Raw genomic sequence first — 26558 nt, forward strand, 5'->3', positions numbered from 1 at the left:
TTGTTGTGGAACAATATTTTTGCTTCTCGAAAACTTACGCCGCTGTAAATCGTGGTACGTGCACCAATGACTTTATAGGAGTATTGACGCATATTTTTAAGTGTTTTAAAAACTATACCGCGCATTTCTCACTCGTAAAAGCACGGCACTTAGCAAGTCTTGAGGTTCAAGAACAGTTACAAGATATTTTAATTTAGTAAAATGTTGGTCCCGAAATGCCAGACCTGGCATCATCGACATTATCGGAATGTCATGACATTTATAACAAAACTTGCTGACTTTGTGACCGGCAGCCGCACCACTGATCGCAGGACGGGGCGCATTCGTGACGCACCTACTTCCTCAGTACCGAAACCGAAACCTATTCGTAAAACAATAATTTGTTTACGGTGCTCTGACCCTTACTTGTATTTTTGTATCGTTGAAATGTTAATTTGATGAAAAGAAAGAAAAGAATGTAATGTCAATGCTCATTTGCTGCCACCGCTTTCACCAGCACAGAAACTAAAACTACCAGAAATTGACCCTAGCGCCATTCCTCGGAATCTTTTTCGTGGTGTCACGAAAGCCGCAAAAGGACAAAACGTGACAAAACTGACAAATCGGCGAAACTTGTGGCGTGTGTTGTGTTGTATTTCGGGGTGTTTAGTGTGCGCAACGTGATCAGTGTGTTGTCGCCGGATAGGCTGGATTTCTGCGGTGCACTCGATGGAGCATGTGCCCGTGGCAGCTGTTTCAGCAGATGAAACTTTTAATGGACTTGCTTGGTTTAGTGAGACGCCCGCAGTGTCAACGATGGTTACCGAAAGCTGGGAGTGAAGAACTGTTATGACGGCCAGCTGTTGGTCGCTATTGCATGTTCTCTACAATCGTGGATAGAAAATGACCCGAGTTACAAATTCCCGTCGAAACTTCGCTAAGTCGGGTGCAAGTAAAGCTGTGATACCGACAGATGACAGGTAGCTGAATTCCCGTTTCATTCATGCATCACTTATTTTCATGTGTGGAGTCATACGATGGCACGTGCGTATTTTGTGCCGGTAAATTGGTGCAAGTGCATTTTATTTGAAAAAATCGGCTGTGAGAAATTCGAATGTACACGGCGCTCATATGAAAGAGAAACCATATTTACGATTAGAGGCGATAAAATTCCTTGTTTAGACGTCAGTACATAATTTAAGTACGCAAGAGACAAAGGTTTCGGAAATTAGCGAAGTATGCAAAATAGAAACGAACGCGGCGATGCAACGCGTGTGTGTGTGCGTGTGTGTGTGTTATTGTAACGGTGAACTTTTCCTCGGGCGTCTTTTGTATACATGTGCTCATGCGCGGCCGCGTAGGCGTGGTAAGCTGCACGCGCAGGCCGGAGCGGCACTTAGCTTGCGTGAGTGCTTTTCAAGCATCTCAAGGCGTCGCTATCTACTCGACGGAAGGCGTCATTACTTAGACTGAAAAGATGCAATGCCTCTCTCACTTGAGTTGTCACAAGCAGAGGAAAAAGTGCACATTTGCCATCGTTCACACAATTTACTTTTCGACTTGTGTATAGTATCTGACTCGGGGCATTCCGGGCGTTCTTCGATCTCCATGTTCCTTGTAATGTGAAAATTACGTCCTGATTTTTGCTTCCTTGCTTGGTACAAATATGAAACCAAGCAATGGCTATAGTGTAAGCAGCCGTACTGACAGCAGTCTCGTTCATCTTAATTCCATTTACTGAGGTGCTGCCATTTGTGACACGCAGGGCAGGACTGAACCAGGAGGGGCCCTCAAGCCTAGCACGGCACATCCAGCTGCCCGAGCTGCCCGTAGATGGTGATCTTGCGTTCGAGGCACAAGCAGCGCTCTTTGCTGTGGTGTTGCTGGTGTGCCAGCAACTGCAGCTGCACCGAGCTGCCTGGTGGCTGCCGCATGCACACCAAGACCAGGCACTGCACTACGAACTGGTGGAGCCGCACGCGGCTGCCCTGAGCCTAGCGATCATGTGCCACCCGCTGCCGGCGGCCTTTGCCCAGCGAGTGCTGGCTGCCCTGCTGCCCACCAGCTGGCAGCCCCGTGCCACAGCTGTGTGCCGAGGGGCCACGTTGATGGCCACTGCAGGGCTCGTGGCTTGGGCCGCCTTTCACGTGTGTTGCAAGCATGGCATTTTCAGCGTCCTGTGCCTCGCCTACCCGTTAGTAGTACCTTGTCTCCTGGTGCCTTTTGCGAGCGGGATTTTTCGAACAGCTATATGGAGTGTAAATGAAATGAGTGGCACGCCATGATCTTCAAATTCACCTAACCAGATAAACTTAAGCTCTGCTATTGTTGATGCTGTTTTGTTATGCAAAGACATGGCTAAGTGTGATGAGTGTACAGTTTGCTTTCTATAGCCATTGAATCATTTTGATGCCTAACTGAATAACTTTAGTCACTTGACATGAAAACAAATTTTGCTCTACAGCAAAGATTGCTAACAACACTTTGCATCCATGAGAATGTCATTTTACTGAAGTCATATTGCACCTACATAATGAACTCACTGAATGGCTTCTGTTCTTACATTGCCTTCTGCCATTCTTTTTTTTTCCTTCTTTTTTTTTCACTTTACTCTGTGGCCACTCGTTACAAGCTATGCCTTCAGCCACTGAGCTGTTGATAAAATCGAGAAACCTGTGCCTTACTGTTTGTCTCTCTCTGCTTTTGTGTTAACATGGTGCAGGGGGGTTATTCACGTAGTGCTGTTCGGGCCCCGGCCAGGACTGATACGCGAGTGGCCTATGCCTGTGGCACACATATGTTCTTCAGTGCCAGCTGAAGTGAGGGCCGAGGTGGAGCGCCACAAGCATGACTTCAATGAGCGACTCAAGCGCTGCCTCTTCCAGGTATATTGTAGCAGATCATGATTTCTTATTACGGTCTCCGATGAGATTGACAATAACTAGGGGTAGGTGAATATTCAAGTTTTGAATCGATTAGGACACACAAAATATTCATATTCAAAAAGGAACTATTCGGTATTTTTGAAAATTCAAAACTGGCCAAATATTTCACAAGAACCAAATGTTAAAGGCTGGTCACTGCTCTCAATCTGCTATACGAAGTATCCAAAATCAGAAGCAAGTTAACGACAAAAGTTTTAAAAGCTATGCAGAAGCACAATGGGGATTGCAAGCTTTATTTTCTGCTATGTAGCGGAACCCTACATTAAAACCTGTGATATTTTCTTATAGTCTGTCATTTAGTGTTTCAGATAGTCTAGTTATGTAGCAGTTTTATCTACATCTGGGATTTTTTCTTGCTATGGGCCGTTTTACGTGTGTCTATGGCACGCAAGACTTCCAGCAGTTTTTTTATTTCTTTTCTTCCACAACTTCTGATCATTTTCTGGTAACCATTTATTTAATGCATTGAAAAGCTAGTCATACAGCTGTCATTCTTTCTTGGAAAGCTTGGTTGCTGGTGAGAGGCTATTTGTGCAGTTCTTTTTAATAGCATTTAGTTACCTTGTATTTAAAACTGACTTTTTGTCCCTTATAGTTAGCTGACTTTTAATTGTGCACTAGCCAGTTAGGCGGGTACCTAATTATGCCGAAATAAATATTCCTGCTCTAAATAAATGTTTGCGTTTGACTGCTCGATTCTATATTCAATACTTGCTATTTGTATTCAATTCGTATTTGAAGAAACATATATTCACCCGCCTCTAGTATTAACAAATAAATACAAAAAAGTTTCATGTGTACCACAACACCACTCTAGTACGTTTTTCATGGGACTGCAGTAGTAGGATGCCGTAGACCAGGAAATGTATTGTGTTTACGTTTATGTTGTTATAATATTGTGGAACGTTTCAGCGAGGTTGTACTAAACATGAAATGGCCTTTTCAATGTTGAATTTTCCAGCCAGAGATGTTGGTTACAGTATTGTTTAAAATTGTTGTTTCTGTTGCCACTAAAATAATTTCGTCTAATATGCTAGACCCACATATGCCATGTGGCCACTCCTGGGCACATGTCAAGCTGTACCCTTTTGTATGAGGTTCCCCAGACCCTGCTGCTACCTTGTTATAAACACATTGCTTGTTTATACATGGCATTTATTGCTGCACAACAAAGTGTTATTCCTGTTGTACCAGGTCTCTTTGAAAAACCTTTGTTTTGTAACTCACTCTCATTATAAGGTATGGCACAAAAGTTACATAAATAGGGATAAACTACCTCAGAAAGGCTGGCCTAGATTTTGATAGGTGGACCTATCTTTTCCATAAGCCTTTGGCAAAGATAGGTCCACCTATCGAAACCTAGACCAGTTTTTCTGAGGCACTTTATCCCTTTTTGTGTAACTTTTATACCACAGTACGCTAGTTCATCGGTCTGCCCCATTCTTGATTTTGGATTTCTCATTGTAAGGTGTTACTTAATGAATGCTGACAGGTTCGTGCTCAAGTGTGCATGCAAAATTATACATTCTTATTTATTTTTCTTGCTTGTTTTCTGATCAGCTGCTTTATCCTTGACACTGTACTACATTCCACAGGTTGTTTGCAGTACTGTATTAGCTGGGAGACCGCTTAGCCAGTCGGAAGGCCAAAGGCCCCTCGAGATGTGTTCATCCATGCCATGTCGTCTGCTCAGCATCGTATGCTCAGTTGCTGCTGAATTGGCAGTATACAGCATGCATATGCAAAGGTCCTAACATGGCACACATCACTGTAACAGGTCATGCACCAAGTAAAAACAAAACCACCCAGTTCCACCATTAACCGTACAGTGACGCCTGGAACTGTATTCCACTGACGCCTGTACATGCCTCACACTTTCGGCAGTGCTTCAAACAACTTGTGAGATGAAGTAAAGGAACTATCATCATGAAGAGTATAAAGGTTATGGCATTAGTTCTTGGCTCTGAGGTATCTTAATACAACCAAAATTCAATGGCTTCACTGTGGTGGAACCAGTTTCATGTGCTGGGATGCCATAAAGTGCAGACTGGTTTATTCCTTCAAAAACCCCAACTCCATAGATCAGTAGATGTTATATTCTGCTGCTGAATGTGAAGCTGTGGGTTCGATTCCCTGTTGCGATGGCCACATTTCAATGGGTGTAGAATACAAAAACGCTCGTGTACCATGCTTTGGGTGCACAAGAAACCCAAATGATCAGAATTAATCCGTATTGTCCGTCTACTGCAGTTTCCCTCATAATCCACTGCGCAGTTTCAAGACATTAAACCCAGGAATGTTATTCTTCCAAAAGTGTTTATATATTGTTTCTACTTGTACATTGCCAGTGTAGAATAATTTTATCGGCAATTGCAGGCACTGCTAGTGACATACTATGCGGCCCTGCAGCCATGCTGCTTTGTGCCACCATCTCTGCATTTGGAGCCCTGGGCCCTTGCCCAGCACGGCTTGCTGGCTTGGCTGGCTGCTTTGACGCTGCATGCTTCACGCCTGTTCCCACCACGTTACCTGGACTCACTGCACAGGGCCGCACTGCACCTGGGACGCTGGCGCCGTCTTGAGGCCCGTCATGTCCATGCCCCACATCATCTGTGAGTGCACACGTGATTGCCTGTGCCACATGTTTACCTTGAATTTCAGAAAACTAGAAATTATTTCTGTCAGTCTGAATTGGTGCTAAAGGGCCCCTGGCACTGCCTCTTACGAAAGGTGTAGACCATGCCTTGTATTAAAGCGTACATGCTTACAAATTTTGCAGGCAGGCTTTCTTTGCAACTTTTCCCTGAGGGTTGCTTTCTTGCTGACTAGACGTATGTGCCTATTCTTGGCCTATCCCGAGAATGGGGATCTGCCACTGTGATGCAAAGGGGGTGGAAGCCTTAAGCATGGTTAAGTAGGTAGGTGTCCCATGCCTCTCACTAACATGCGTCCCCCGACAAGCACCATACATGGCCTTCATCTTCATGTCATTCACTACCATTGCTACTTTTCTAACTCTAACAAGCTTTGCATCATTTAGTTTCCAACACTCTGTTGTTTCTGTGGATTATTTTCTACACTACATTTGTATTTGCATACACCTTGTTTCAAAAGAGGTCATCGATAACCATATGCTGCTACTTCCATGCCCTCGCATCCCTCCTGTCTTTTCATCTGCACTGCATTCAACGCTGTGCACCACATCCACGTGGAGAAATGCCTACCGTGCTCTGCCCATCACCACTCCCAAGGTTTTGCATTGGTGGTAGCTCAAATTCATGCGGTCTGACTCTTTGCTGTGGCTTATCTTAAGAAGCCATTTAGCATTGCTGTGGTGGTATTGTTCTCTGACAGCTTTTGGCATTTCTGCCTCATCAGTGATGAGCTTTCTCTGTTTTGCTTCTGCCAGAGGCACTAATGTTTAAAGAAATTCACCAAGCAGCAATTTCTACTCTTACAGGAAGAGCAAAAGAAAGCAACAAGTGTAATGGACAGGCAGGCAGCCTTTTGAACGAAACTGGTCTCTACTCTGCTACTTCTGCATCACTTGCCAGCACAATATTTTTACATTAGTAATGAATGCAAATAAGAGCAGTAGCAGATTGCCTTAATTGAAAAATTTGTGGGAATTGCTCACAATTGCTTACTAGTGAATGAAAAAATGGCCCAAACAAAAGTAAGCAGTAGTTTTTTATTTGAAAAGTGCAGTTATTGAAAATGGCATGTTGATTGAAAAGGAATTAAAGATGAAAAATTCTGAACCCTAACTATAGCATACAGGAGCAATGCACCTTTTGTTCCCACACAGTTGCACATGATTGGGAAGGTTTGTTAGCGCTAGATTGTGCATAATCAGAGGGAATTTAGGGGGCATCACTTTAAGCAATGACATGTGCACAGATTTGTTTTCTATGTCTTTATTTGTCTGTGAAAAGAACGCCATAATACTTCCCTGTAATCACTAAAGCTAAAGGAGGTGGCAGGCATGCAAGTGGTGATGTTGATTTATTTGTATATTTTAATATTTGCATTGCCTTGATTTTCCTCATGACGATGTTTCAAAGCAGTGCCTTTTTTGTCGACCTCCCCACGATTTGGCATGTCGTGGTGGTGACGGTTGTTGTATATCTTGCCTAAGAGAAGCTTCTTCTCAATAAAAAAAATAATAATAATAAACAAAGGGGAAAAAAAGAAAATTGCGTGTTGATGGTCAGTATTAAAGCCAGTTCCCCTACATTCCCTTTACATTGTTAAAATGAATGCCAGCCAACTGTTCCAGCTTAATATGCTACGGAATGCTATGCTTTCTTTTTTATGCCTGAGCAAGTGCTGATCTTGCTGCAGCGACTCAGTGGCTCTGACGTTCTGATACTGAGCCCTAGGTCATGGGTTCAACTACAAGCTGCAGCAGCTGTATTCTGATGTGGGTGTAATGCAAAGACACTTGGGTATTGAATGTTGAATGCACCTTAGCTGAGATGGTCAAGACTATTCTGTAGCTCTCCACTGCAGCATCCATCATAGCCACTGTGCTGCTTTAGGTTAAACTCTGTCAAATAAATGAATCGATCCCTCATTCAACTAGCAACTGTTGATCTTGTGTCGCAGGTGGTCCGACACAGTGCTGTGGCCCCAGAATAACCTGGTGAAGCACAGCCGGGAGTTCTTTCGTGCGGAAGGTGTCAGCAACGCTGCAGAGCCGGGCCACCCATGGCATGGCCGTTTCTATGGTCTGTTCCGCAGCCCCGCTGTGGTGGTTGGGGGAGCGCTCGCACTGCAGGCAGCTCAGCTGCTCTTCCTGCTTTACCTCCTGGCCAGTTCGTCAGAGTGGCATCGGCTGCTTACAGCCAGTCTACTCGTGTTGCTCAATGCCCTGACCCTCTTCAAACTAGCGCGTCAATATCTAGTCCTTGACAAAGTCTATCATGCAGAGCGCCTGCTGCACGAGCGGCTTGCTTCCTGAGTTTGTCCCTTAGTTAGGGTGGTTCCTAGTTCTGTTTCTGTTGGACCAAGCTTGTCTTGCATTACTTGGTTGGCCTACAATCTCTCAGAATGATGAATGCATGCAGCAAGTGAGTGCTGCATGCGTTCGCTGTAGACGAGAGCCCACAGTAATAGTGCACTGTGCACTCTTACTGTAGGCTCTCGTCCACGTGAAGGTTGAAGATACTTATTCAAGTTGAAGACGAGCAAGAAATGCTTACCAACAAAGCTATGAGCAGCAATGAGCCGTGTAAAGCAGAAGACACAAGCTACAAATGACTAATCCTACCAAATGCATCCAACGAGGCCCTAGAAGATTTAATTGAGTTTTAACAGTTGGATATGCTGCACATTGTATTCGATGCTAGCTTGTACCTTGTGTCTCCTGCTTAGTGTTCCTAATGGAGTTGATAAGTATGGCCATCCTGGCTCAGGTTGCAGCAAATGCTAAGACACATGTATATGTAACATGAGGCTGTGTTTAGCAGAAGTACACTGCTCTAAGCTTTTCAAGATCTCAAGCTATTGTGCAGGGCCAAAAATTGCAGAAACCAAAGCTTGTATTCATGTAGCACTTCATTAAATAGAGCGCTTCATGGGAACAGGGACTCCATAATGATAAAGAACAGAACTGAACGAAAAACAGGTCTTACGATTGAAATGATTTGTGAATTCAGGCTCAAGTTTATTTTCATGTGCATTTGTTAAGGTTTGCTCAATTAGGTATGGAGCCTAGAACCAGCTTAAAACTTGCTATATGTCCAACATGGCAAATGATGCTCTATGCAAGGTTTCTCTTAAGTTCAAATCTCATTTCAATGGACACTGATGATACACATTAAGTCAAGCTGAAGTGACAAGTTATTGCTCCAACTTGTCCAAAGAATCACACTTATTCAGAACAGGACTTTAGGGAAAAATAGGACAGACATTGGACAGTATTGCCACTGCCTCAGTGAATATGTGGTACGGACTCTCAAGATGTAGTATGTCCCATTGCATCGTAAACATAATAAATCGTATGCAGTCACTGTCAATGATAAAGGTGCATGGAATTTCAATGTGAAAGAAAACACAGTTTGGGCAATTTCGTTGGATGTTGCTCATTCATTTGTTCATTGTTCATTTTGTGATTTTGTTCATTGCTCATTCCCATCATATCTTTGTTGTTGATGTTGTTTTCTTCTTGAGGTCAAATCATTTTTAGGACTTGCGTTCATTGCATTTTCCATTAGTGAAGATGGGGACGACCATTTCCAGACGCCTTTGTTGACTTTGTACACTTGCTGGGCATTCTTAGTTCAAGGTTGGCAATAAAATTTTATTATTAATGACATCTTTAATGACAAAATGTGCATTTTTTATGAAGAAGAACCTGTCGCATTCATTACTTAGATTAAAGAGTGGATTACCATGAAAGGCAGCAGTGTACAAAGTACATTATGGCTTTAAGGTCACCTACAAATCATGAAACATTTGTTCCACCTCAAATGAAATTTCAAGTCCAGAGTGATCCCAAAATTCATTGAAATTGAAAAAAAAAATAATAATCTTCTAAAAGATTATTTTGTAATTGCCTATTCACAGCTTTTCAGGGTCCGTGAGATTAAAAACAATCAACAACATGAAAGCGGGTATACTACATAGTGTATACAGTTAGCTTGTACAGTGACCTGCAATTTTATTTTATCTTTAAAAGAAGGTATTGCAGTTTTCACTTGTTTTTGCTCAAATTTTGTAGCAAGATTGCATTTGTTATCCACATTGTTCTGTAAAACACTCATTGTCTTTACTTGCCTAGTTCATCTATGCAAGGTGAAGAGACAACATGTTTCCAAATCTTTTCATTGGAGGAGCAGGCTGCTTACAGAGACGCACACTGGTTCAGTGCTCATCTACAAATAAGTGTCTGGGCAAGCCTGGTAGACAGTGATGCTAACTATTTTATCAAATGTTTCAAACCAAAAGATGCAATTGTGTTGCTAAATTTGGGCAAAAGCAAAGCAACTGTGTATAAAATTTTTTGAAATTGTTGGAATAAAAACACTAGTGGCAATAAAAGTTACGAGCATAGCCTCACACTTCTGCAGAGTTGTGCGGTTTTGAGCATTCACAGATAGATGCACTGGAATTTCTCATTTGTACTAATTTGTGCATGAATACCGTGGTGTGTGGCAGTATGGTTCAATTACTGTTATGTGCTGCTTGAACATGTCATCACCAAGGTATTAGGGTACTGGTTATAGTTTCCTCTCACATGATTAAAGGTGCTCAAACATACAACACTGATTTCATTCCATTTGTTGGGCACTGACTGGATGGTTTCTGCTATGTCGCACATTCAGAAATGTAATATTGAGATACTGATGGCCATATACGATGTTGCATTAAAAAATTACTGCTGAGAATGCTGTGCTTGCGTGGTCTTTCTTCCTCGAAACATTTTGCACTTGTCGCCTTATGACCAAACCCATGACACCCATTAAGTAAGATGGTTTGGTGAGCACAAGCATGATGTCAGTCTGATGTCCCATCCCTTAGTCAATATGATGATGGTTGTGTGTTTATTGAAGGTGATGTATTTATTACTGCAGCTGTTGAACACTGCAATAAAATGTTTGTGGAATAATTATTTCCCTGTGTCATCTTTGTATCAAGCTTGGTTTAGCTTAAGCCAAATGTGGTTTAACTTGATGCATTATATCTGCATTTTTTTTCTTGGAAGTGCAACTTTACAGACCACCAGTTGAGTCGGCGTATATTTTATGTTGAATATATATGCAATACCTCTAAACGTAGCATTCTTAGAGGTATTTTGCTCTTAGAGGATGTGCACAACACTTTGGCATTGTACGTATAATGAGCGCTATTATTCAGTCAACTTGTTTGAGCTTAGATTTAAATGTAATTTCACGAGTGCACATGGTAAAGTCCTGGCTTAAAACGACAGAAAGCTGAGCTAGTTGGTAAGGATTCATTATGCAAAATAGAAGTGAGGCGTGCAGACAGGACACAAGAGTAGAGAAGTGGGCGTTTGTGTTGTCTACTTCTCTACTCTTGTGTCCTGTCTGCACGCCTCACTTCTATCCTGGCTTCAGTACATCTTAAAGCTGCAGGTTAGCATGCAAATACTCAACAATGTTTGCTGCTATGTAATGCTTTCTACAGCCGTGGCATACTCTTGGGTCAACATATGCAATTATTATGCTGATCACTGTAGATCTGAGAGTGGTTCAGAGAGGAAAGAAATTGCTCGAATGAGAATGAGAACGCGGCGGCCAATGAAGCCACGTGAAACTATGACGGCGATACTACAAGAGAGAGAGAGAGATAATTTATTTGAATGAAGGCAGATGTCGGCCTTAGTTCACGCGCTAGCCCGCTACTCTGCACAGGAGGTTCATGGTTGGTATGGCATCTGAGAATTCCAATGGCGCATTAACAATCTCTGAGGCTAAGCTACGAATCGGAGTTGCTTTGGGCGTGGTAGTCGCGGTTTTGTTTAGAACTGTTCTCTTTTTGCCCTTGACAGATAGCGCTTTGGCTCACCACAAAGCTGCTTGTAGATATAAAATATGGTCCGGTTTTGTCATAGAGTTTCGAGAAACTCTGTGGGTTTCTCGAAACTAGACCGCATCGGCATTGTCATCAGGCCATGTGCTTTTTGGCGAGCTCGCGATGTAAACAAGCGAAACTTGTTTTGATCGCCCGTCTTTCGCTCAGCTGCGGACATGGTATCGGCCCTTCGGCGAAAGATTGCTGAACAGGTATTTATGGCGCGATTGTTCCAAGGACGTCAACTAACGTAATCTTGCAGATGTGCCAGTCGGCAACTCGTCTGGCGCGGTGTCGCGATGCTGCCGAATTCTCCGCCCATCGTTTCCTTCCTCTCGTAAAGTTGAAACTAGACAAAAGGTAGGTTCTAAACAAAGAATGCTAGGATGTAATTACGTTTCTTTATTGCTTTTTTTCTGAAATGCACATTCTGTTTGATCACAAGCTGCAGCGTGCCGTTCCTGGTCGTCTCTGAATCGGAGCTTGGTGGGGCGCTTGGCATCGGTTCCGATGAGTTTAGAGGACCACTTAAAACAGATTTGGAAAATGTGGTGAGTGTATGCTTGCGGTCGACTCTTTACCTTATGTAACCACACGCACTGTGCACGAGTTTGCACGAGTGCACTCCTACTGCATATAAAAAAGCTGGTGGAGGCGGAAGGGTTTTAAAAAGAAAGGAATCTAATCTTTCTGAACTGACTCAACATACTTTTCGAGTGAAAATTTGGTCTACTTTGCAGCTATAGTTAATGTAATGACTGTGACACAATCTTACTTTGGGATCGAGATGAGGCATACTCATGAGTGAATGTTCGAAATTACAAGACTTGGAAACAACTGTGGTGTATGTATCGTTGAATGTATCGTTCTCCACTTACTGTCACTTAGCTGGAATATAAACAAAATGATCAAACTAACACTTCCCTTTAGATTTAAAACATGAGATAAAGCAGCTTGTGGCTATCTCGGCTTAAAAGATGTCATCGCGTGACACATATGTGGGCCTATTTGGCAGCTGTCGCAGGCGATGGTGCTCGAGGCAGGTGAGCTGGCCGTGCCCATTGACCGCGCCAAATTTCTCCAGGTGAGTCAGTGCTAACCGACATATTGCTGAGAGTTCTCAACTGCTTTTATGTTTGTGGGCATGTGTGTTTGTCAGCTTTAAAGGCACTGATATTTAACGTCTTATTAAATAAGTGACGTGGCACTGAAAGGTCTACATTCTTTAGGTGGTCATACGCTTCAGCACATCACACCTAACTAAAGTTACCATGCTCATTGAATAAACCTAGCTGCGAGTTAGTGGATTTCCTGTCTGCTTTGCTGTCATGTCAGCTCCGTTCGCGCTTTTTTAATGTCCAAGAATGGTTCAAATAGCTCACCGGTGTGCATTGTCCAGCTACACACAGGTTGCTTTGATGCAGGAATCTCTACGATCAGCCGGCTGTGCACCATGCCTTGTGCCTTCACAGCGCTTGGTGGTGGACTTCAGCTCACCCAATGTGGCCAAGCCATTCCATGTCGGCCACCTGCGCTCCACAGTACTGGGCCACAGCCTTTGCAACCTGCTGAGCTTTGCTGGGCACCATGTCACTCGGCTCAACTACCTGGGAGATTGGGGCACCCAGTGCGGTATGTGCGGTTCCACTGATGGCGCATAAGGCAGCGTTGAAAAGACGCTTTCACAATCATTGTATTTTGTCAGTGCTACCTTATGGGGCTGAAACTTGGTGAATAACAAAGAAATTTGAGAGGAGTTGAAGGATCGTGCAACAAGTGATGAAATGGGAAAACAATAGGTGTAACATTATGAGACAGGAACAGAGAAGTATGGATGAGAGAGGAAATGTAGGTGGGTGACATCCTAGTTGAGATTAATAGGTAAAAGGCAAGTTGGGCAGGCCCTGTAATGCCTAGAGCAGAGGACGGGTGGTCTTTTAAAGTGTCAGAATAGGTTCCAAAGAAAGGAAACTGCAGTCTTGGGTGGAAAATGATATGGCAGTGTGGTGAGATTACAAAATTTAGAAACAGGGATGTAGAATTGGTGGGCATTGGGTCAGGGACACTGTTAGGCTGTAAAATCCGTGAGAAGCAGGTATGCATGCTGTCTTTATATACACTTACTGTTGGTGCCCACTGTAGGCTGATGCCAACGTTGGCTTTTCGAATGCATACAAGATAGCAGTACTGCTTTATCTGTATAAGTGCTGCTGATGCAGGTGTCCTAGCTCCATCCTGTTATCACTGCTGCAGGTCTTCTGATAGCTGGTTTCAACAAATATGGCAGTAACAAGGAGCTCACTAAGGATCCCCTTAAACACCTCCTTTCAGTAAGTGAGCACTTCAAAAAGCTTTTTTCTTGTTTTGGACTTATCTGATTATACCACAACTGCAAATCTGAAAACTGAAATGCCAGGATTAGAGCGTGGAATCTTGCCTGCTGTTGTAAATTTAAAGACTCAATTACCAGGATGATAAAGTGGAATCTTCTGTCAGCTGAGACTAGTTATGAACACAGCAGAGGTTTGCCTCAGTGATTCATGTTTACAGCCTGAAACAACAATTGTGGCTCATACCATGTGCATTACTGGTTTAGCACAAGTTGAATTGTAAAGTACAGAGCACAGGCTTATTATTTGCACCAAGAGTCCAACCGCAAAATTTAGTTTGCAATTTCTGCTGGGGAAATTAGTCTTTCTGAACTTGCTGTTGACCAGGTCTATGTGGCTGCCAACGCAGAAGCCGGGAAGAACCCTGCATTTCATGCTGAGGCTCTTCGGAATTTTGCTGACCTTGAAGCTGGTAAGTGCGTGAGTAGGCAAGACCCACTGATTTTGCATGATGGTTGTCTGACAGGTCAGCAGGAGGTACTTGACCAGTGGCAACAGTGGCGGCAATTAAGCTTGGATGGCTATGGCCAGCAGTACAAGGTAAGAAGACCCTCTTTGTCTTGTTGTTATAGTTGTTGTAGTAGTGTAATTCTTTCTTGCATACACAACCAAGAAAAACATGGAGGACGCTTAAGCTTTGCCTTTAAGAGTGGAACGCGATAGCATTAAAAGAACCCTGACTGCTTTTCATGCTTCCCAGGAACTGCAACTTATGTAACATTTACCGGGAAATGCTGGCTGTGAACGCTATGCACGAAGGCAAGCTTTCTAGTGGAAATGCGGCCTCTTGCATGGGTTGATTTCCCGTTATGCTTTTGCATTTTTAATATTTCAGTCTGAGAAGAGCTAACATAAAAGGTATGTGCTGTTGGTGTCTTTTTCCCATTACATCTGTTTGTGGGCTGCCATTCTCAAAATTCCGAGGAATAACTTTGTAAAGAATAAAAAACAAGGTATGAGCAACTTTGGTGGTAGAATAGTGGTTGGGTATGCGTGGTTCAGAATTTGGTTCGAAATTCTTTTTGCTGAAGCAATGTCTGACGCTGGACGTCAGACGTGGGATGACGAACGCTGATGCCAGATTTTCTGCGACATGGGGCCCTTAATGCTAGCGCGTTAAAAGGGACGGAAGCAAAAAAGGGCTTTATGTGCCTGACAGTGGCTTCTGCATCTGTGATACACAATAGATACATGTGTCTTACACAATACACATTTGATGCATCAAAGAACATGAGCAATAACAAAGTGGTATCTCACACTTACAAAAGCAGCTAATAACGGATACTTCTCATACAGTAGTAAAGAAAGAGAGAGAGAAAGGGAGAGAAAAAAAGAAACTGCCATGCACTCGTGTCTATGTATGACAAAACTAATATAATTTTCGTATAAGTTATGTGCAATATTGTTTAGTATTGATAAATAATTTGTTTCTCCAAAATTTCTTTAGCTTGATGCTTAAAAGCCTGTGTTTGTCATAAATGCAAAGAAGCTGCAATACCTTGAACTTAGTTATCAGCATGTAAACACTGAGGGTATGCCTGTAAGCAAAAGTATGTGAATGATGGGCTCGTTGAAAAAACTCAATTTACTCTTAACTCAGACACACAAGCTGAAATTGATGAGTGCTCTACATAGTTTGAACTGCGGTTGTCAATTTCAAATTACATGTATAGGCAGCGAAAAAAAAAATCGGTTGTATTGTGCGATCCCTGTTCTGTATAAGTTTGCTCATGGATGTACATACCTCTATTCGTGATGCAGTGACATCTGCCATTGGAAAGCTGTTTTCCTTCCTTGTGCTTTTCCATAATTTAGATGGCTTGTGCACCACCTTTCAAAATTTCAAGTACAACTTACAAAAGTGGTTGCTAGGTGAAATACTGTCTTGCTATATGCTCCTACACAAGGACACTAGTGTGAAAGTATGACCGATAAATTTATCCATCTATCTGCTCCATAGAGTTTGTCTGTTAAATGTGTCTGCTTAGCTATGAACCTCTGTGAAAAAGGACTGCAACATTCTATACAACTGGAGTAATTTTTTGGTCTGCCACCTCTGGTGATGCTTCCACTTCTACACAGCGTAGTAACATCAAGCACAGTGTCTCATTATAACCAGAAACATCTGCCGATGTCGCAGCATTTCTACTCCCCATACGACCACTGCCTGACATGAAACTAGGGCTGTCTGACTCAACAACTCTTCTGATCATATCTTTAATCAGTTACAGGCTGAAAATTTAGTGCCACATGCACAAACGTTGGAATTCATGCGCATGCATTAGTAAAATATTGTTTCGGCTTCTTTGTCTCTGTTGCTATTTTTAAACAAGTGTATATTGTTTATTCCTTTTACGTTATCCTTTTCGTGTTCTCTCTCCCTGTGCTTCATGATGATGATGATTTATTGGCATCCTCTTTGAAACGGGGTGCTGGCAAATAGTCATCTAGCCTGCTTGAGTTAATCAGGTATGCTACATACATGCTTTTCTTTCCAGCAGTTTTGTGTACATCGCTTTAATTTTATGCGAAGCATACTAGCCGCACAACCACGCTCTTCCTTGCTGCGCCGCGCACGGCCGCGTAGCTACCATTGAGGGTATGAGCCATTGTTCGTTGCTGCGTGTCTCATATGTGGGTCTATTCTCTTTTAAGTTTACTATGTTTGTTATTAAATTGCTTCTATTATGCGAAGCATACTAGCCGCACAACCACGCGGCCGCTTAGCTACCATATGACGCCATAACAGCTGCAAAAGCGGAGGCTCAACTCGTGCGCTTGCTTGCGGCTGCGTAGCTACATAGCCGAGTCTCAGCTCGTGCGCTCGCCTGGATGAGTTGTTTCTTCGTCTAGCCGAACCAAATATAGCCAAGCAACAGCAGTTCACCAGGCTAAACAGTGGCTCAACAACTAAAATAAAGGCTAGTATGCTTTGCATCCTGGGCTTAACCTTAGCTAAGCCACAGCCATTTTTTTTCTTCTCTTCCTTAAAACTTCTCCATCTACCTTGTACCACTACCTATACTTGTAACGGACCCAATCATATCAATCTCTTCCCTGCTTTTTTTTCCACTAACACTCAAAGCCTCTCTTGCTTATTCCAGCTGCTGACTGGTTGATGCTTCCTTCCACTTCGAATCCAAGTGCTTCTGGAAGGTGTACATTACCTATGGGTCTCACTGAGTTAATCCCTTCAGATTTCATTAGGATATGTGCTGAGTGGTCTCCAGATTTTTGCTGCAGTAGACACATACATCATCTTGTTGTGAATATTTTCTCCAGTATGTTTTTGTCCTTGGGCAACCAGTTCGTGCCTCAAATAGTGAGGCACTGCCCTTCCATCTATTGTACAGATTTTTCCTTCTAATTCCTTTTTTCCTGTTCTTGCCAATAGCCATGGTCTTTTTTTGTTTCCATTCTTTGCATCCAGTTCACTGTCTCTCTCACTTTGAATTGCCCTGTACTTGGTTGCCAACATTCTTGACCTCTTACTCCATTCCCTGTCCATGCTTTTCAGGCACAGATACTTGTGTGCATTTGCTGCCCATTTATTTTTATCCATGTTCTTGAGTCTTTCTTCAAAACTAATTCTGCTTTGTGCTTCTCCGACTTCCAAAGAGGCTCAACCCACATCACTCTGCACTGCCTCACTTGTGGTTTTACTGAGGGCTCTCAAAGCCGACTGGCTTATCGATCCTTGGTTAACATCCAACCCTGATAAGATATCTGATTTTAAGCACAGAATGGCATTTGCAAAAATTGGTGCTGGCATCATTACTCTTTTCCATATTCCATGCACCATCTCATACTTATTGTAGCCGCAAAAGGCTGTGTGTTCCATTATTGCTGCATTACTCTTCCCCTTCATTTTCAAATTATCTTGGTGGGTGCTTGAGTAAACCTTTCCTTCGTTTATGTGTGGTATATATACTGCTTGACTATGGGTATGACTTGCTGTTGAATTGATACCACCTAATTACTCATCTTTTCATTAGAGATCATAATTCTCAATTCCTCTGTGCTAAACTTAAACAGCAACTTCAGTGATTTTCTGATTATATATGCCGAACGATATGACTGCGAGACATTTAGTTTTCTTGAATATGAATATTAAAGATTGGTTGCATGTTCCTGACTCATGCCGTAGGAATGTGTGACATTTTACGGCCACCCTGCGTTTGTGACGTCGGAGACTACACCGCCACTTCGTCCAGACACTATGAAGCTGGCTACTTTTTCTGCGAGACAATGGCCGACATTCATCGCTTTGACAGACGTAATAACTGGTGCTCCTCTTCGTCTTGCTGCAGCACAATGCATTGAGCTTAGGCTTGTCAGCTGCCTTGTGTAGCTGCAGCAGGTCAGAAGCAAACGGCGATCCTTCAGAGCTCATACTGTCACAGAAATTGTCGCTGAAATCACCACTGTATAGTTCGAAAGAGCTGTGAAAGGTCCTCACATCATCAGAAGACATTGTCAGCTTCGCCTTTTTGGCATTAGAGCCTCGTATACTGCGTGTTCAGCTTGCATTCTGCATGTTTACATTATGGTAGTGTAGGATCTGACCTTGTTTATTGGTTATTTAATGTATTGATGAGCTTCTAAGCAAATTGAATCACCCTACTGGTGACAGGACTTTCGCTGCCATTTGAAAATGACAATATCCTAATATGGTTAAAAAAACGCCATAGTTGCTATTAAGGCTCAGATTTGTTGCTGTATTGTCACAGACATTCGCAAGTCTCTGTAAATGTCTTGCATTGTCTGCTAGTAGCACTATGTCCTTTGCATACATCAGCCCAGGGACCTTCTGTTGCACCCTTCACCTATTACGAATGTAAGATAAACCAAACTCTAATTCACTGTTTTCTATTCATCTTTCTATGCCTTTGACATAAAGCGTGAGCAACAATGGAGACGGAGGACATCCTTGCTTCAGTCCTTGGTGAATTTCCACCACTTTATTGCATTTCCAGCCTTCTCATACAATTTGTACTCGGTTATCTCTATGTGCCTCCCTCAGCAGCTCCATGAAATTGTTACCTATGCCTTTGTGCTTGAGAATATCCCATAACAATTGCCTGTTTACATTGGTGTGGACTTCCTTAATATCTAGAAATACTATCCATAAAGGTTAAGCCTGAGCTATAGAAATGTCTATACACTGAATTAGTACAAACATATTCTCTAAGCGGTCTGCCTGGCCTGAACCCATTCTGTAGTTCCCCCAGTATATCATTTTTCTTCACCTGCTTCAACAGTTCTAATTTTTTGGCTTGCATTGCCATTCTTTATATCACCAACATTACTCTAACTGGCATATATGAGCTCGTCTTGTCCTTATCACCTTTGCTTTGTATATGCGGTTCGTCTTGCTTACATGCTATCCAACCGGATTTTCTTTGTTTTAGTCCCTTGCTCTATGGCATTAGTCAGCACTGTCTTCCATGCCATCACCACCCTCTGCTGGCCACCATTCAAGTGTCAGCAAACAAAGCTAGACAGTTACAGTGTGACCAGCAGCAGTTTCCTTTCTTCCTATTTCTTAAAGGGGTACTGACACAAAAAAATTGTTATCCACTTTTCTTGCATTTTCAGGTGTCTGTCAACTCCATAATTTCAATACGAAGCCTCAATTTCTTGAGAGCCCCCAAAATATTTCATTGCAGTACATTTTAAATTACTTGTTCGAGAAAGCCAACTCGACACATCGCCAAAAGCGGAGGTGGTGGTCACGTGGTATCACAACTAAGAGCCCACCTGTCAATCTGGTACAGTGTTTGAAGGCCATGTGATGACCACGTTGCCACAAGCTATCAAATCAGGCCTTCCAATTGTGCGCTTTTCTTGTCGACGCAATGGGACACGCTCTCCCCTCTCATCCTGTCAAGGGCTGAATGGACTCAGCTCTCAGCTTTTCGCAGCATGGCCATAGTGTGTGCGTACATGCCACTGGTATCTGGTACCACAAGGCCGAAACAACAGGTTTCGATGACATGTCGAGTCTCTTTTTTCACGTCCGTAGCTGTGCTGTTCTTCATGTGTGTTTTGAAATGGTCAGTAAAAAGTAACATAATTCATTATTTGTTGTGCTCTCAGGAAATTGAGGCTTCATAGTGTAATTGCTATGTTGATGGCTATCTAATAACGCAATAAGAACAAGACCAAAAATTACCTGTCAGTATTTGTTTATTCTAGAAGAGTTGATTGTTGGGCCAGTTAGTTTTCCATAATTGAAGTAGTAATTTAGCTCAACAAAAATCACAGAGACAATAAAGGTGGACAAAGACAATCACTTTCTACTACTTCTCAGGTTAAGTTTCATTGGTGCTCCTCTCCTTACTTCTCCTGCATATTCATTTGCATGTGTTCACCTTCATGTGGCAGCTTTGTGGCCGTTCACTGCTTTTTGCCTATTTTATTTTCTTGTGGAGGTGGGAAGGGGGTTGTATAAGAGATGCCAACAATCTATCAGCGATTCATGATTAAGTTGACGTTCAACTGTAGTAAATTCTTGTCCACAGCAAGTGGCCTCACAGCTCACAAGGAGGTTTCATGAAAGCCCTGTAAGGAAACCTCAATTTTCTTCGTGCTTTTATCACCCTATAATACACACCAGCACAAACATACTTGCAAAGTCATTATTGTGCGGACACACTCCAAGAATGTAAGCTGCTTTAGGTAAGTGCAAAGGCAGACAATGTCGAAGGGAAAAGGATAAGTTTGGTAAATGATAAGTTGCGCATCAATGATCAGATTTAGTATGGAATGACTATACGATGGCATGCAAAGTACTATCAAGGAAAAACTTTCAGTCACTCTAGAGCTAGGAATAGAAGGTTTATCAGTTCTGCCTTCTTTCGTAAAATGCCAGAAGTATGCTAAACAAAACGGACACGTTGGAATCTCTGTTGCTCTTATGTAATTCACATGTATGCTTGATTAGTGAAATTTGGCTTCATGACAATATTCATGATGATGAAATCGCACCATCAGGATACTGCTTGTATCGCTGTGACAGGGGTTTTCAAAGAGGTTGTTCTTGCAAAGCATTCTGTCGATGTTACTGCCGGTGATCAAATCGCTGACCGTGAAAGTTTGCTGCTCAGTGTGTGTTTGATTATTTCTTTGTGCGGTGTACTGGACTCTCAATGCAAATGATGTGTACTTGTCAAAACTGTACAACCATTTACTCAGCCTACGTAATAGAAATGTTATTGTGATGGGCGGTCTTAACCTTCCTGCAATTAATTGGGAACAACTGACGTATGAATGTTCTAGAGAAATGATGTCATCTGGCATATGATGTTGTGTTTGAATTTGGAGCAGATGGTGCAGCAGTAAATGCATGGTAGATTCATTCTCAACCTGTTTCTAACAGAAATATTTAGTGGCATGTTGGCATCAGTGCAGCAAAGAATTACAGATCACGATTTGATCTGTTTTTATTGGGAGCTAACTAATAACTTACAAAAGCTTTGTCAGCATTACGGGATTTTTGTAACGCTGATGTCTCGGTAATTGATTATTTAGATGTTCATCTCGATCTTAAGGCAAATAATATTGAGACTTCATGGAAGGGGTTGCATGAAGCTGTCAAATTTTGTGTTATGAAATTTATACCTACTAAAACTATACATAAGCAACATCCTAACCCTTGGATAAATAGATATTATTCATACAAAGTGTAAAATTCAACAGCCCCGCAAGCAGAAAATGACATCATCATCCATTTTTCTTCAACTGAAACTTAACTTCTTAGAAAAAGTGACAGAGTCTCAAAGTGCTTACTTCAATCATTATCTTTCTCAGTTTAATAAATGTGACAGCCAGAAGTTCTGGCGTTTTTTTGAAGGAAAGTAGACACACAGGATGTTTCTAAAATTAATATTGGTGTCGCCACAACTGCTGATGTTCAACAAATTGCAGAGAATTTCAGTAATTATTTTCACAGTTTCTTTATGAGGGGTGATAACTATGTACCTCAGAGTGCAGAATCATGCTTAGCCGATGGTCTAACAGTGACATGTGAAATCGTCATATCTACGCTTCTTAATGCTAACCTTAAAAAAGCCTTAAGGGCTGGATGGCATCCAAATGTTTTTCTGCTTTGTTACATGGACCAAATATCTCACTTTGTGACAGATTTCTTCACTTTATCAAGTGCAGCAGGTGAAATTCCAGATGACTAGCGTATAGCGCACATTACTGCTGTTCACAAAAAAAGGTGACCATTTATCTGTGTACAACTATTGACCCACATCGATTACAAGCACATGTTGTAAACTGCTGGAACATGCTATTTCGAAGATCATTTTCAATTTCTTTGAAAGGTGGAATTTTTTATCACCCTGTCAACATGGTTTTAGAAAGCATGTGTCCACAGTTATGCAACTTGTTTCAACAGTACATAATTTTGCACATATTCTTGATATGGTGGGTCAGCTGGACACTTTGCTCTTAGTTTTTTTTAATGTGCTTGCTAAAATGCCACATGAGAAGTTATTACACAAGTTGAAATGTTTGGGTTTTTTGTTAAATATTAATAAATGGATTAGTGCCTACCTTCGGGAGAGGCAGCAATTTGTACATGTTTTGGATCACTCTTCAGACCTGTTGCATGTATTACTACTTCAGTGCCTCAGGGAAGTGTATTTGGACCAATATTGCTTTTTATTTATGTTAATAACTTGGTAGACTTGATTTATGGTGGTGTTTGCGTCTGTCTGTTTGCAGATGATTCTGTTATTTTTATGGAAATTGATATTCGAAATGATCATATAATATTACAAGAAAACCTACAGTCCATTGGAGACTGGTGTACTTGATAGGACATGGAAACAAATAGAGAAAATAGTGTACTTCTGTGTGTTATGAGAAGTAAAAGCCGAAACACATTTACATATATACTCCTTTAACCAGCGTGAAGCAAATAAATACAAGTGTCTTGGTATTACATTGAATAACAAACTTGCCTGGTCGTCACATATATAGGCTATTTGTATTTCTGCACCACAAAGGTTGTGGTTTATGAAAAGGAAACTTAGAATGGCACCTCCTGGCTTTAAGCTTCTGGTGTACAATTCGTGTTAGATCTCTGCAGCAAAAGCAATATTCAAGAGCTTGAATGTTGTATACAAAAAAAGCAGTCTGTTTCATCTTTAATAAGTACAGGGTGACTGACTCACCCTCGTTATTAATGAATGAGCCAACATAACATCCCATCTTTAGAATTCCACAGAAGGGTCAGTCAGCTGGTTTTCCTATGCAACCGTCTTGCAGGAATATAAAGGTGAAATAACCAAACTGCCTACTACCTCACACTGCTAGGACAACTGGACATACCTATTAAAGGGCAGTTGCTCCAATATTCGCTAAGAAAAATGTATATAAATACAGCTTTTTCCTAAAACAGTGTCAAACTGGAATGCATCTATTGTGATTGTAATTAATGTCTGTCTTGCTAGCTTTTACTGCATCTTTGTTTTCATTTTTTATTGCTTGTCTGATAGTTACTTGCTTGTTATTACTCTGGATTGTTACTTGTATGGCCCCTCCTGCATAGACCACAAGGTGTTCTGCAGTAATGATAAATAAATAAATAGAAAGAATACTCCCTTCCATGAACCCTCTGCAAAATTTACTGTTGTGCTCTCTCTCTTTTGCAAGCATTGCAAAAGTTGCCTGCAGGCCAGCACAGTTTTGTATGAGAAACATTCCCTGAATCCTTAGCTTGTAAACGAACTGTATTTTTACTACTTGTTGTTTAGTAACAACAATGTATCCAAAAGTGGTTGCACAAACATTTTCCATGGTTTTTACCCGATAGTGCTGATGCTGTTTAAATGTGCTTTCTGTGATACCTCATTACAGCGCTTGGGCATATCCTTTGATGTGCTGGATGCAGAATCTAGGCACAGTCATGCTGCCCTTGACCTACTGGAGCGACTACGCACGGAGGGAAGGCTCACTTCTCGAAGGTTTGTTCATTTGTTCACTGTACTTGAGGGTTTGCGATTCAGAGAGATCAAAGAGAGCAAAGTGCACATTGCTTTATTAGTGTGGAATCTGCAAAGCCTTCAAAACTAATCTTACAGCAGATGCATTGTTTGTTAATTCCTTCTGTGCCACGCTGTTATCCCTAGTTCGGACTTTCAGACTGACTCCAACCAAATAACTGAATTTTATTAGCGCGGTGTTTCGGAGCCCATTCGGCTCCTTCTTCAGGGGTTGTTCTTCAGGGGTGGCGGTGTGCAGCTTTTAAAGGGTCTTTTGTAAAGAAAGCAGGGGAGAGTATGGAAGGTGCGGAGACACTTCACAGACGAGAAAGGGGGGGGGGGGGGGGACAAAAGGGTGAGACGGCTGCTGTGGTGCTGGGTGGCTGGGATGACCAGTGCTTTAGGAGCTTTACCCGCGAGAGTGCTGCTTATGGGAGGGACGGGGGGGGGGGGAGGTTATGGGCTATCCCTAGTTCTCGCGAAAAATTATCAGTTTTTTTATTATGAAATTTTGTTAAAAAAAAGAATACAAACAATAGTTTATGAATTTCTTTATTAAAACTCTCAGCTGTTATTGCAAAAGTGAAGCTTAATGGCACTACACTGTATCCATGTAATAGGCATGAAAAAAGAACACAGCACTTAATGCTCGACTCCAATGGGTCACTTATGTTCTCAACACCAAACATTTTACCTGGAGGTGCCGAAGACAGGAGGCCAGGCAGATATGCACAGGCATTGTTTATGTTGAGTTCACATCATTGCCTTGTGGCATCTAAGTCATCAGAGGCGCTGCTCTCACCTTCGTTTTCACTAACAATGAGCAGAGTGCATCAAGAAACTCAAGTCTTTCTCACTTGAGGAACTGGGTGTTTCATTTTTGGAATCACTCATTTCATTACTAAAGTCAGCCTTTCTTTTTTTCTAAGATGAAGCCAGCAAAGCTCGACCTGCCGACAGTGCCATTTTAAAGACCACAAAACATTTTACTTTCTCGTCTAGAAAAAACTCTCTCCTGCTTACGCTGCTTCATGGAATGAGTGCTGCCATCTACCAGAAGCTAGAAAAAGCACTCAGACAAAATTATTTCAACCCATGGCATTGTGAGAAAATGAAAATTACCATAGAGGAGCTTAGCTCGTCCTTGGTCATTTTTACCAGAAATTCATGGACAAACCCAGCTTGTACAAGGGATGCAAGGGGTTGAAATAGCAAGTGACTTTGCTGGTTTTTTCGTGGTTAGTGCTTAAACTACTAGCTGGTCAACTTGGTTATTGGTCTTGAAAAATGTGTTATTATTTCTGCCAATAATTTACAAAGTATGGTAGTAATGCTAGACATGAGACGGTATTATGATAAAATAATCATGCATGTGACGCAAGGTAGGGCGTCAGTGACTAACATTATGCTCACTACTTATTGTACAAGTATTCTGTGCCGCCTTTGATCAACGTGGTTGTCATTGTTGTGAGAAATTGCAACTAGAGGCATCCTTGTGCAACTTCCGACTTCTTTTTGAAGGGACTGAATGTCATGCATGAACTTCTTTCCTGTAGTCTGCACTTCCTCAGCGCATATGTTTTGTAAAATTATAGTTTACATGCTCACATATTCTACAGTGGTCTGCGGCATTCCCTGGTTTCGTTGATTACTGCATCTGTGTATAGTGACACTTGCCAAATCTAGCGTTGAAAACATTTGTAATGCGGGCAACATTATTGTTAGCATATGGCAGATGCTAGAGTAACTCAGTTAATAGTAACAGCAGTGTGTGACACAGCCTTTTGACCACCTCTTTATTTGTAGTTGTGCTTGATGTGGCTTGCAGTGATGGTGTCTTGGGCATCGAATGTCAGGAGTTCGTCCCACTTGCGAAGAGCTCCGGTGCCAGCCTTTATCTGACTAGGTATGTAACACGGGGAAGGCAGGAGATGGAAATTCAAGACGATGAGCTGAATGAGAACAAGGTAAAAACAAAAGCCAACATTTCGACAAGTGGACTTGTTTTTTTTCAAGGTGACATATGCTTCCCTCGGCACAGTATAGGTAGGGTATGTGATGATAAGATAGCCTTAACTTGTCCATAAGTTGTCTGTAAACTTCTTACTGTTCACGGATTACCAGGTTACCGGAGCCATGGAAGGCAGCAACAATGCTGGTAGCGGCATCTCTAGATGCAGAGTTTAACCAGAGAGCACAAAGAGCTAATACTGCAGGGACCAATATTTTATGTACCTATTGGTGAAAAGCGTTGTTAGAGGCATAATTGTTAATGTGCAATCCTTTATTATTTTCCTTTGATGAGAACACTAATGCCACAAACAATATTTTCAAATTCAACTGGAGTGAGCATGTATGGTCATGTGGCCTTGACTTAAACCAATGCTGGCTTTTTACATTAGAGTCATGCATTTGCTGTTGTGAGTCATGTTCCATGACACCAAAATAGCGTTAGGGCTAAAATTATGCACTCTACACAGACATCAGTGGAGACCATCTGCAATGTCTGATTGGCTAAGGAGCAGAAGTTGGTGATTCTGTTCAGTTACGATGGAAAGCATTGGTGCAATGGCTGTCAATTGCAGCAGTGAACACTTTGTAGCTTCCAACATCGGTAGTGGGCTGTGGTATCGAACGTCATGCCTCTACTGCTACTGCATGGACTTATGCAACATGGTGTGGCATTGGAAAGCAGCTTCACTGCAGTT

At 42.0% G+C, this 26558-nt stretch overlaps 2 protein-coding genes across 5 annotated transcripts in view; both read left to right on the top strand.

The window, feature by feature from the left end:
- Positions 1-538: 538 nt before the first annotated feature.
- Positions 539-10315, top strand: LOC139060151 (transmembrane protein 39A-B). Of its 2 annotated transcripts, none has more exons than XM_070539062.1 (5): positions 539-959; positions 1745-2173; positions 2702-2864; positions 5301-5536; positions 7533-10315. In XM_070539062.1, the coding sequence occupies exons 1-5, from the start codon at positions 883-885 to the stop codon at positions 7885-7887; spliced, it is 1260 nt and encodes a 419-aa protein (XP_070395163.1). In that variant the 5' UTR covers positions 539-882; the 3' UTR covers positions 7888-10315. The 2 variants fall into 2 exon arrangements, with proteins under 2 accessions (XP_070395163.1, XP_070395164.1); XM_070539063.1 differs by lacking the exon at positions 539-959 and adding an exon at positions 1442-1669.
- Positions 10316-11530: 1215 nt separating this feature from the next.
- Positions 11531-26558, top strand: part of ArgRS-m (arginyl-tRNA synthetase, mitochondrial) — a 33059-nt gene continuing 18031 nt past the window's right edge. For all 3 annotated transcript variants that reach the window (XM_070539074.1, XM_070539075.1, XM_070539076.1), the window contains exons 1-10: positions 11531-11674; positions 11725-11822; positions 11908-12013; positions 12478-12546; positions 12887-13094; positions 13716-13792; positions 14180-14264; positions 14319-14392; positions 23726-23832; positions 25679-25756. In XM_070539074.1, the coding sequence (XP_070395175.1) occupies positions 11639-11674; positions 11725-11822; positions 11908-12013; positions 12478-12546; positions 12887-13094; positions 13716-13792; positions 14180-14264; positions 14319-14392; positions 23726-23832; positions 25679-25756 (938 nt within the window). In that variant the 5' untranslated portion in view covers positions 11531-11638. The remainder of the gene's footprint in view (positions 11675-11724; positions 11823-11907; positions 12014-12477; positions 12547-12886; positions 13095-13715; positions 13793-14179; positions 14265-14318; positions 14393-23725; positions 23833-25678; positions 25757-26558) is intronic.

Source organism: Dermacentor albipictus, chromosome 5, assembly GCF_038994185.2.
Source record: "Dermacentor albipictus isolate Rhodes 1998 colony chromosome 5, USDA_Dalb.pri_finalv2, whole genome shotgun sequence".
Classification (NCBI taxonomy): domain Eukaryota; kingdom Metazoa; phylum Arthropoda; class Arachnida; order Ixodida; family Ixodidae; genus Dermacentor; species Dermacentor albipictus.

Bases quoted from the DNA above. Each gene is read 5' to 3' on its own strand.
- LOC139060151 (XM_070539062.1), top strand. From the start codon at position 883: ATGACCCGAGTTACAAATTCCCGTCGAAACTTCGCTAAGTCGGGTGCA. The intron at 2,174-2,701 runs GTTAGTAGTACC...AACATGGTGCAG, and splicing joins GTCCTGTGCCTCGCCTACCC to GGGGGTTATTCACGTAGTGC. The intron at 5,537-7,532 runs GTGAGTGCACAC...CTTGTGTCGCAG, and splicing joins GTCCATGCCCCACATCATCT to GTGGTCCGACACAGTGCTGT.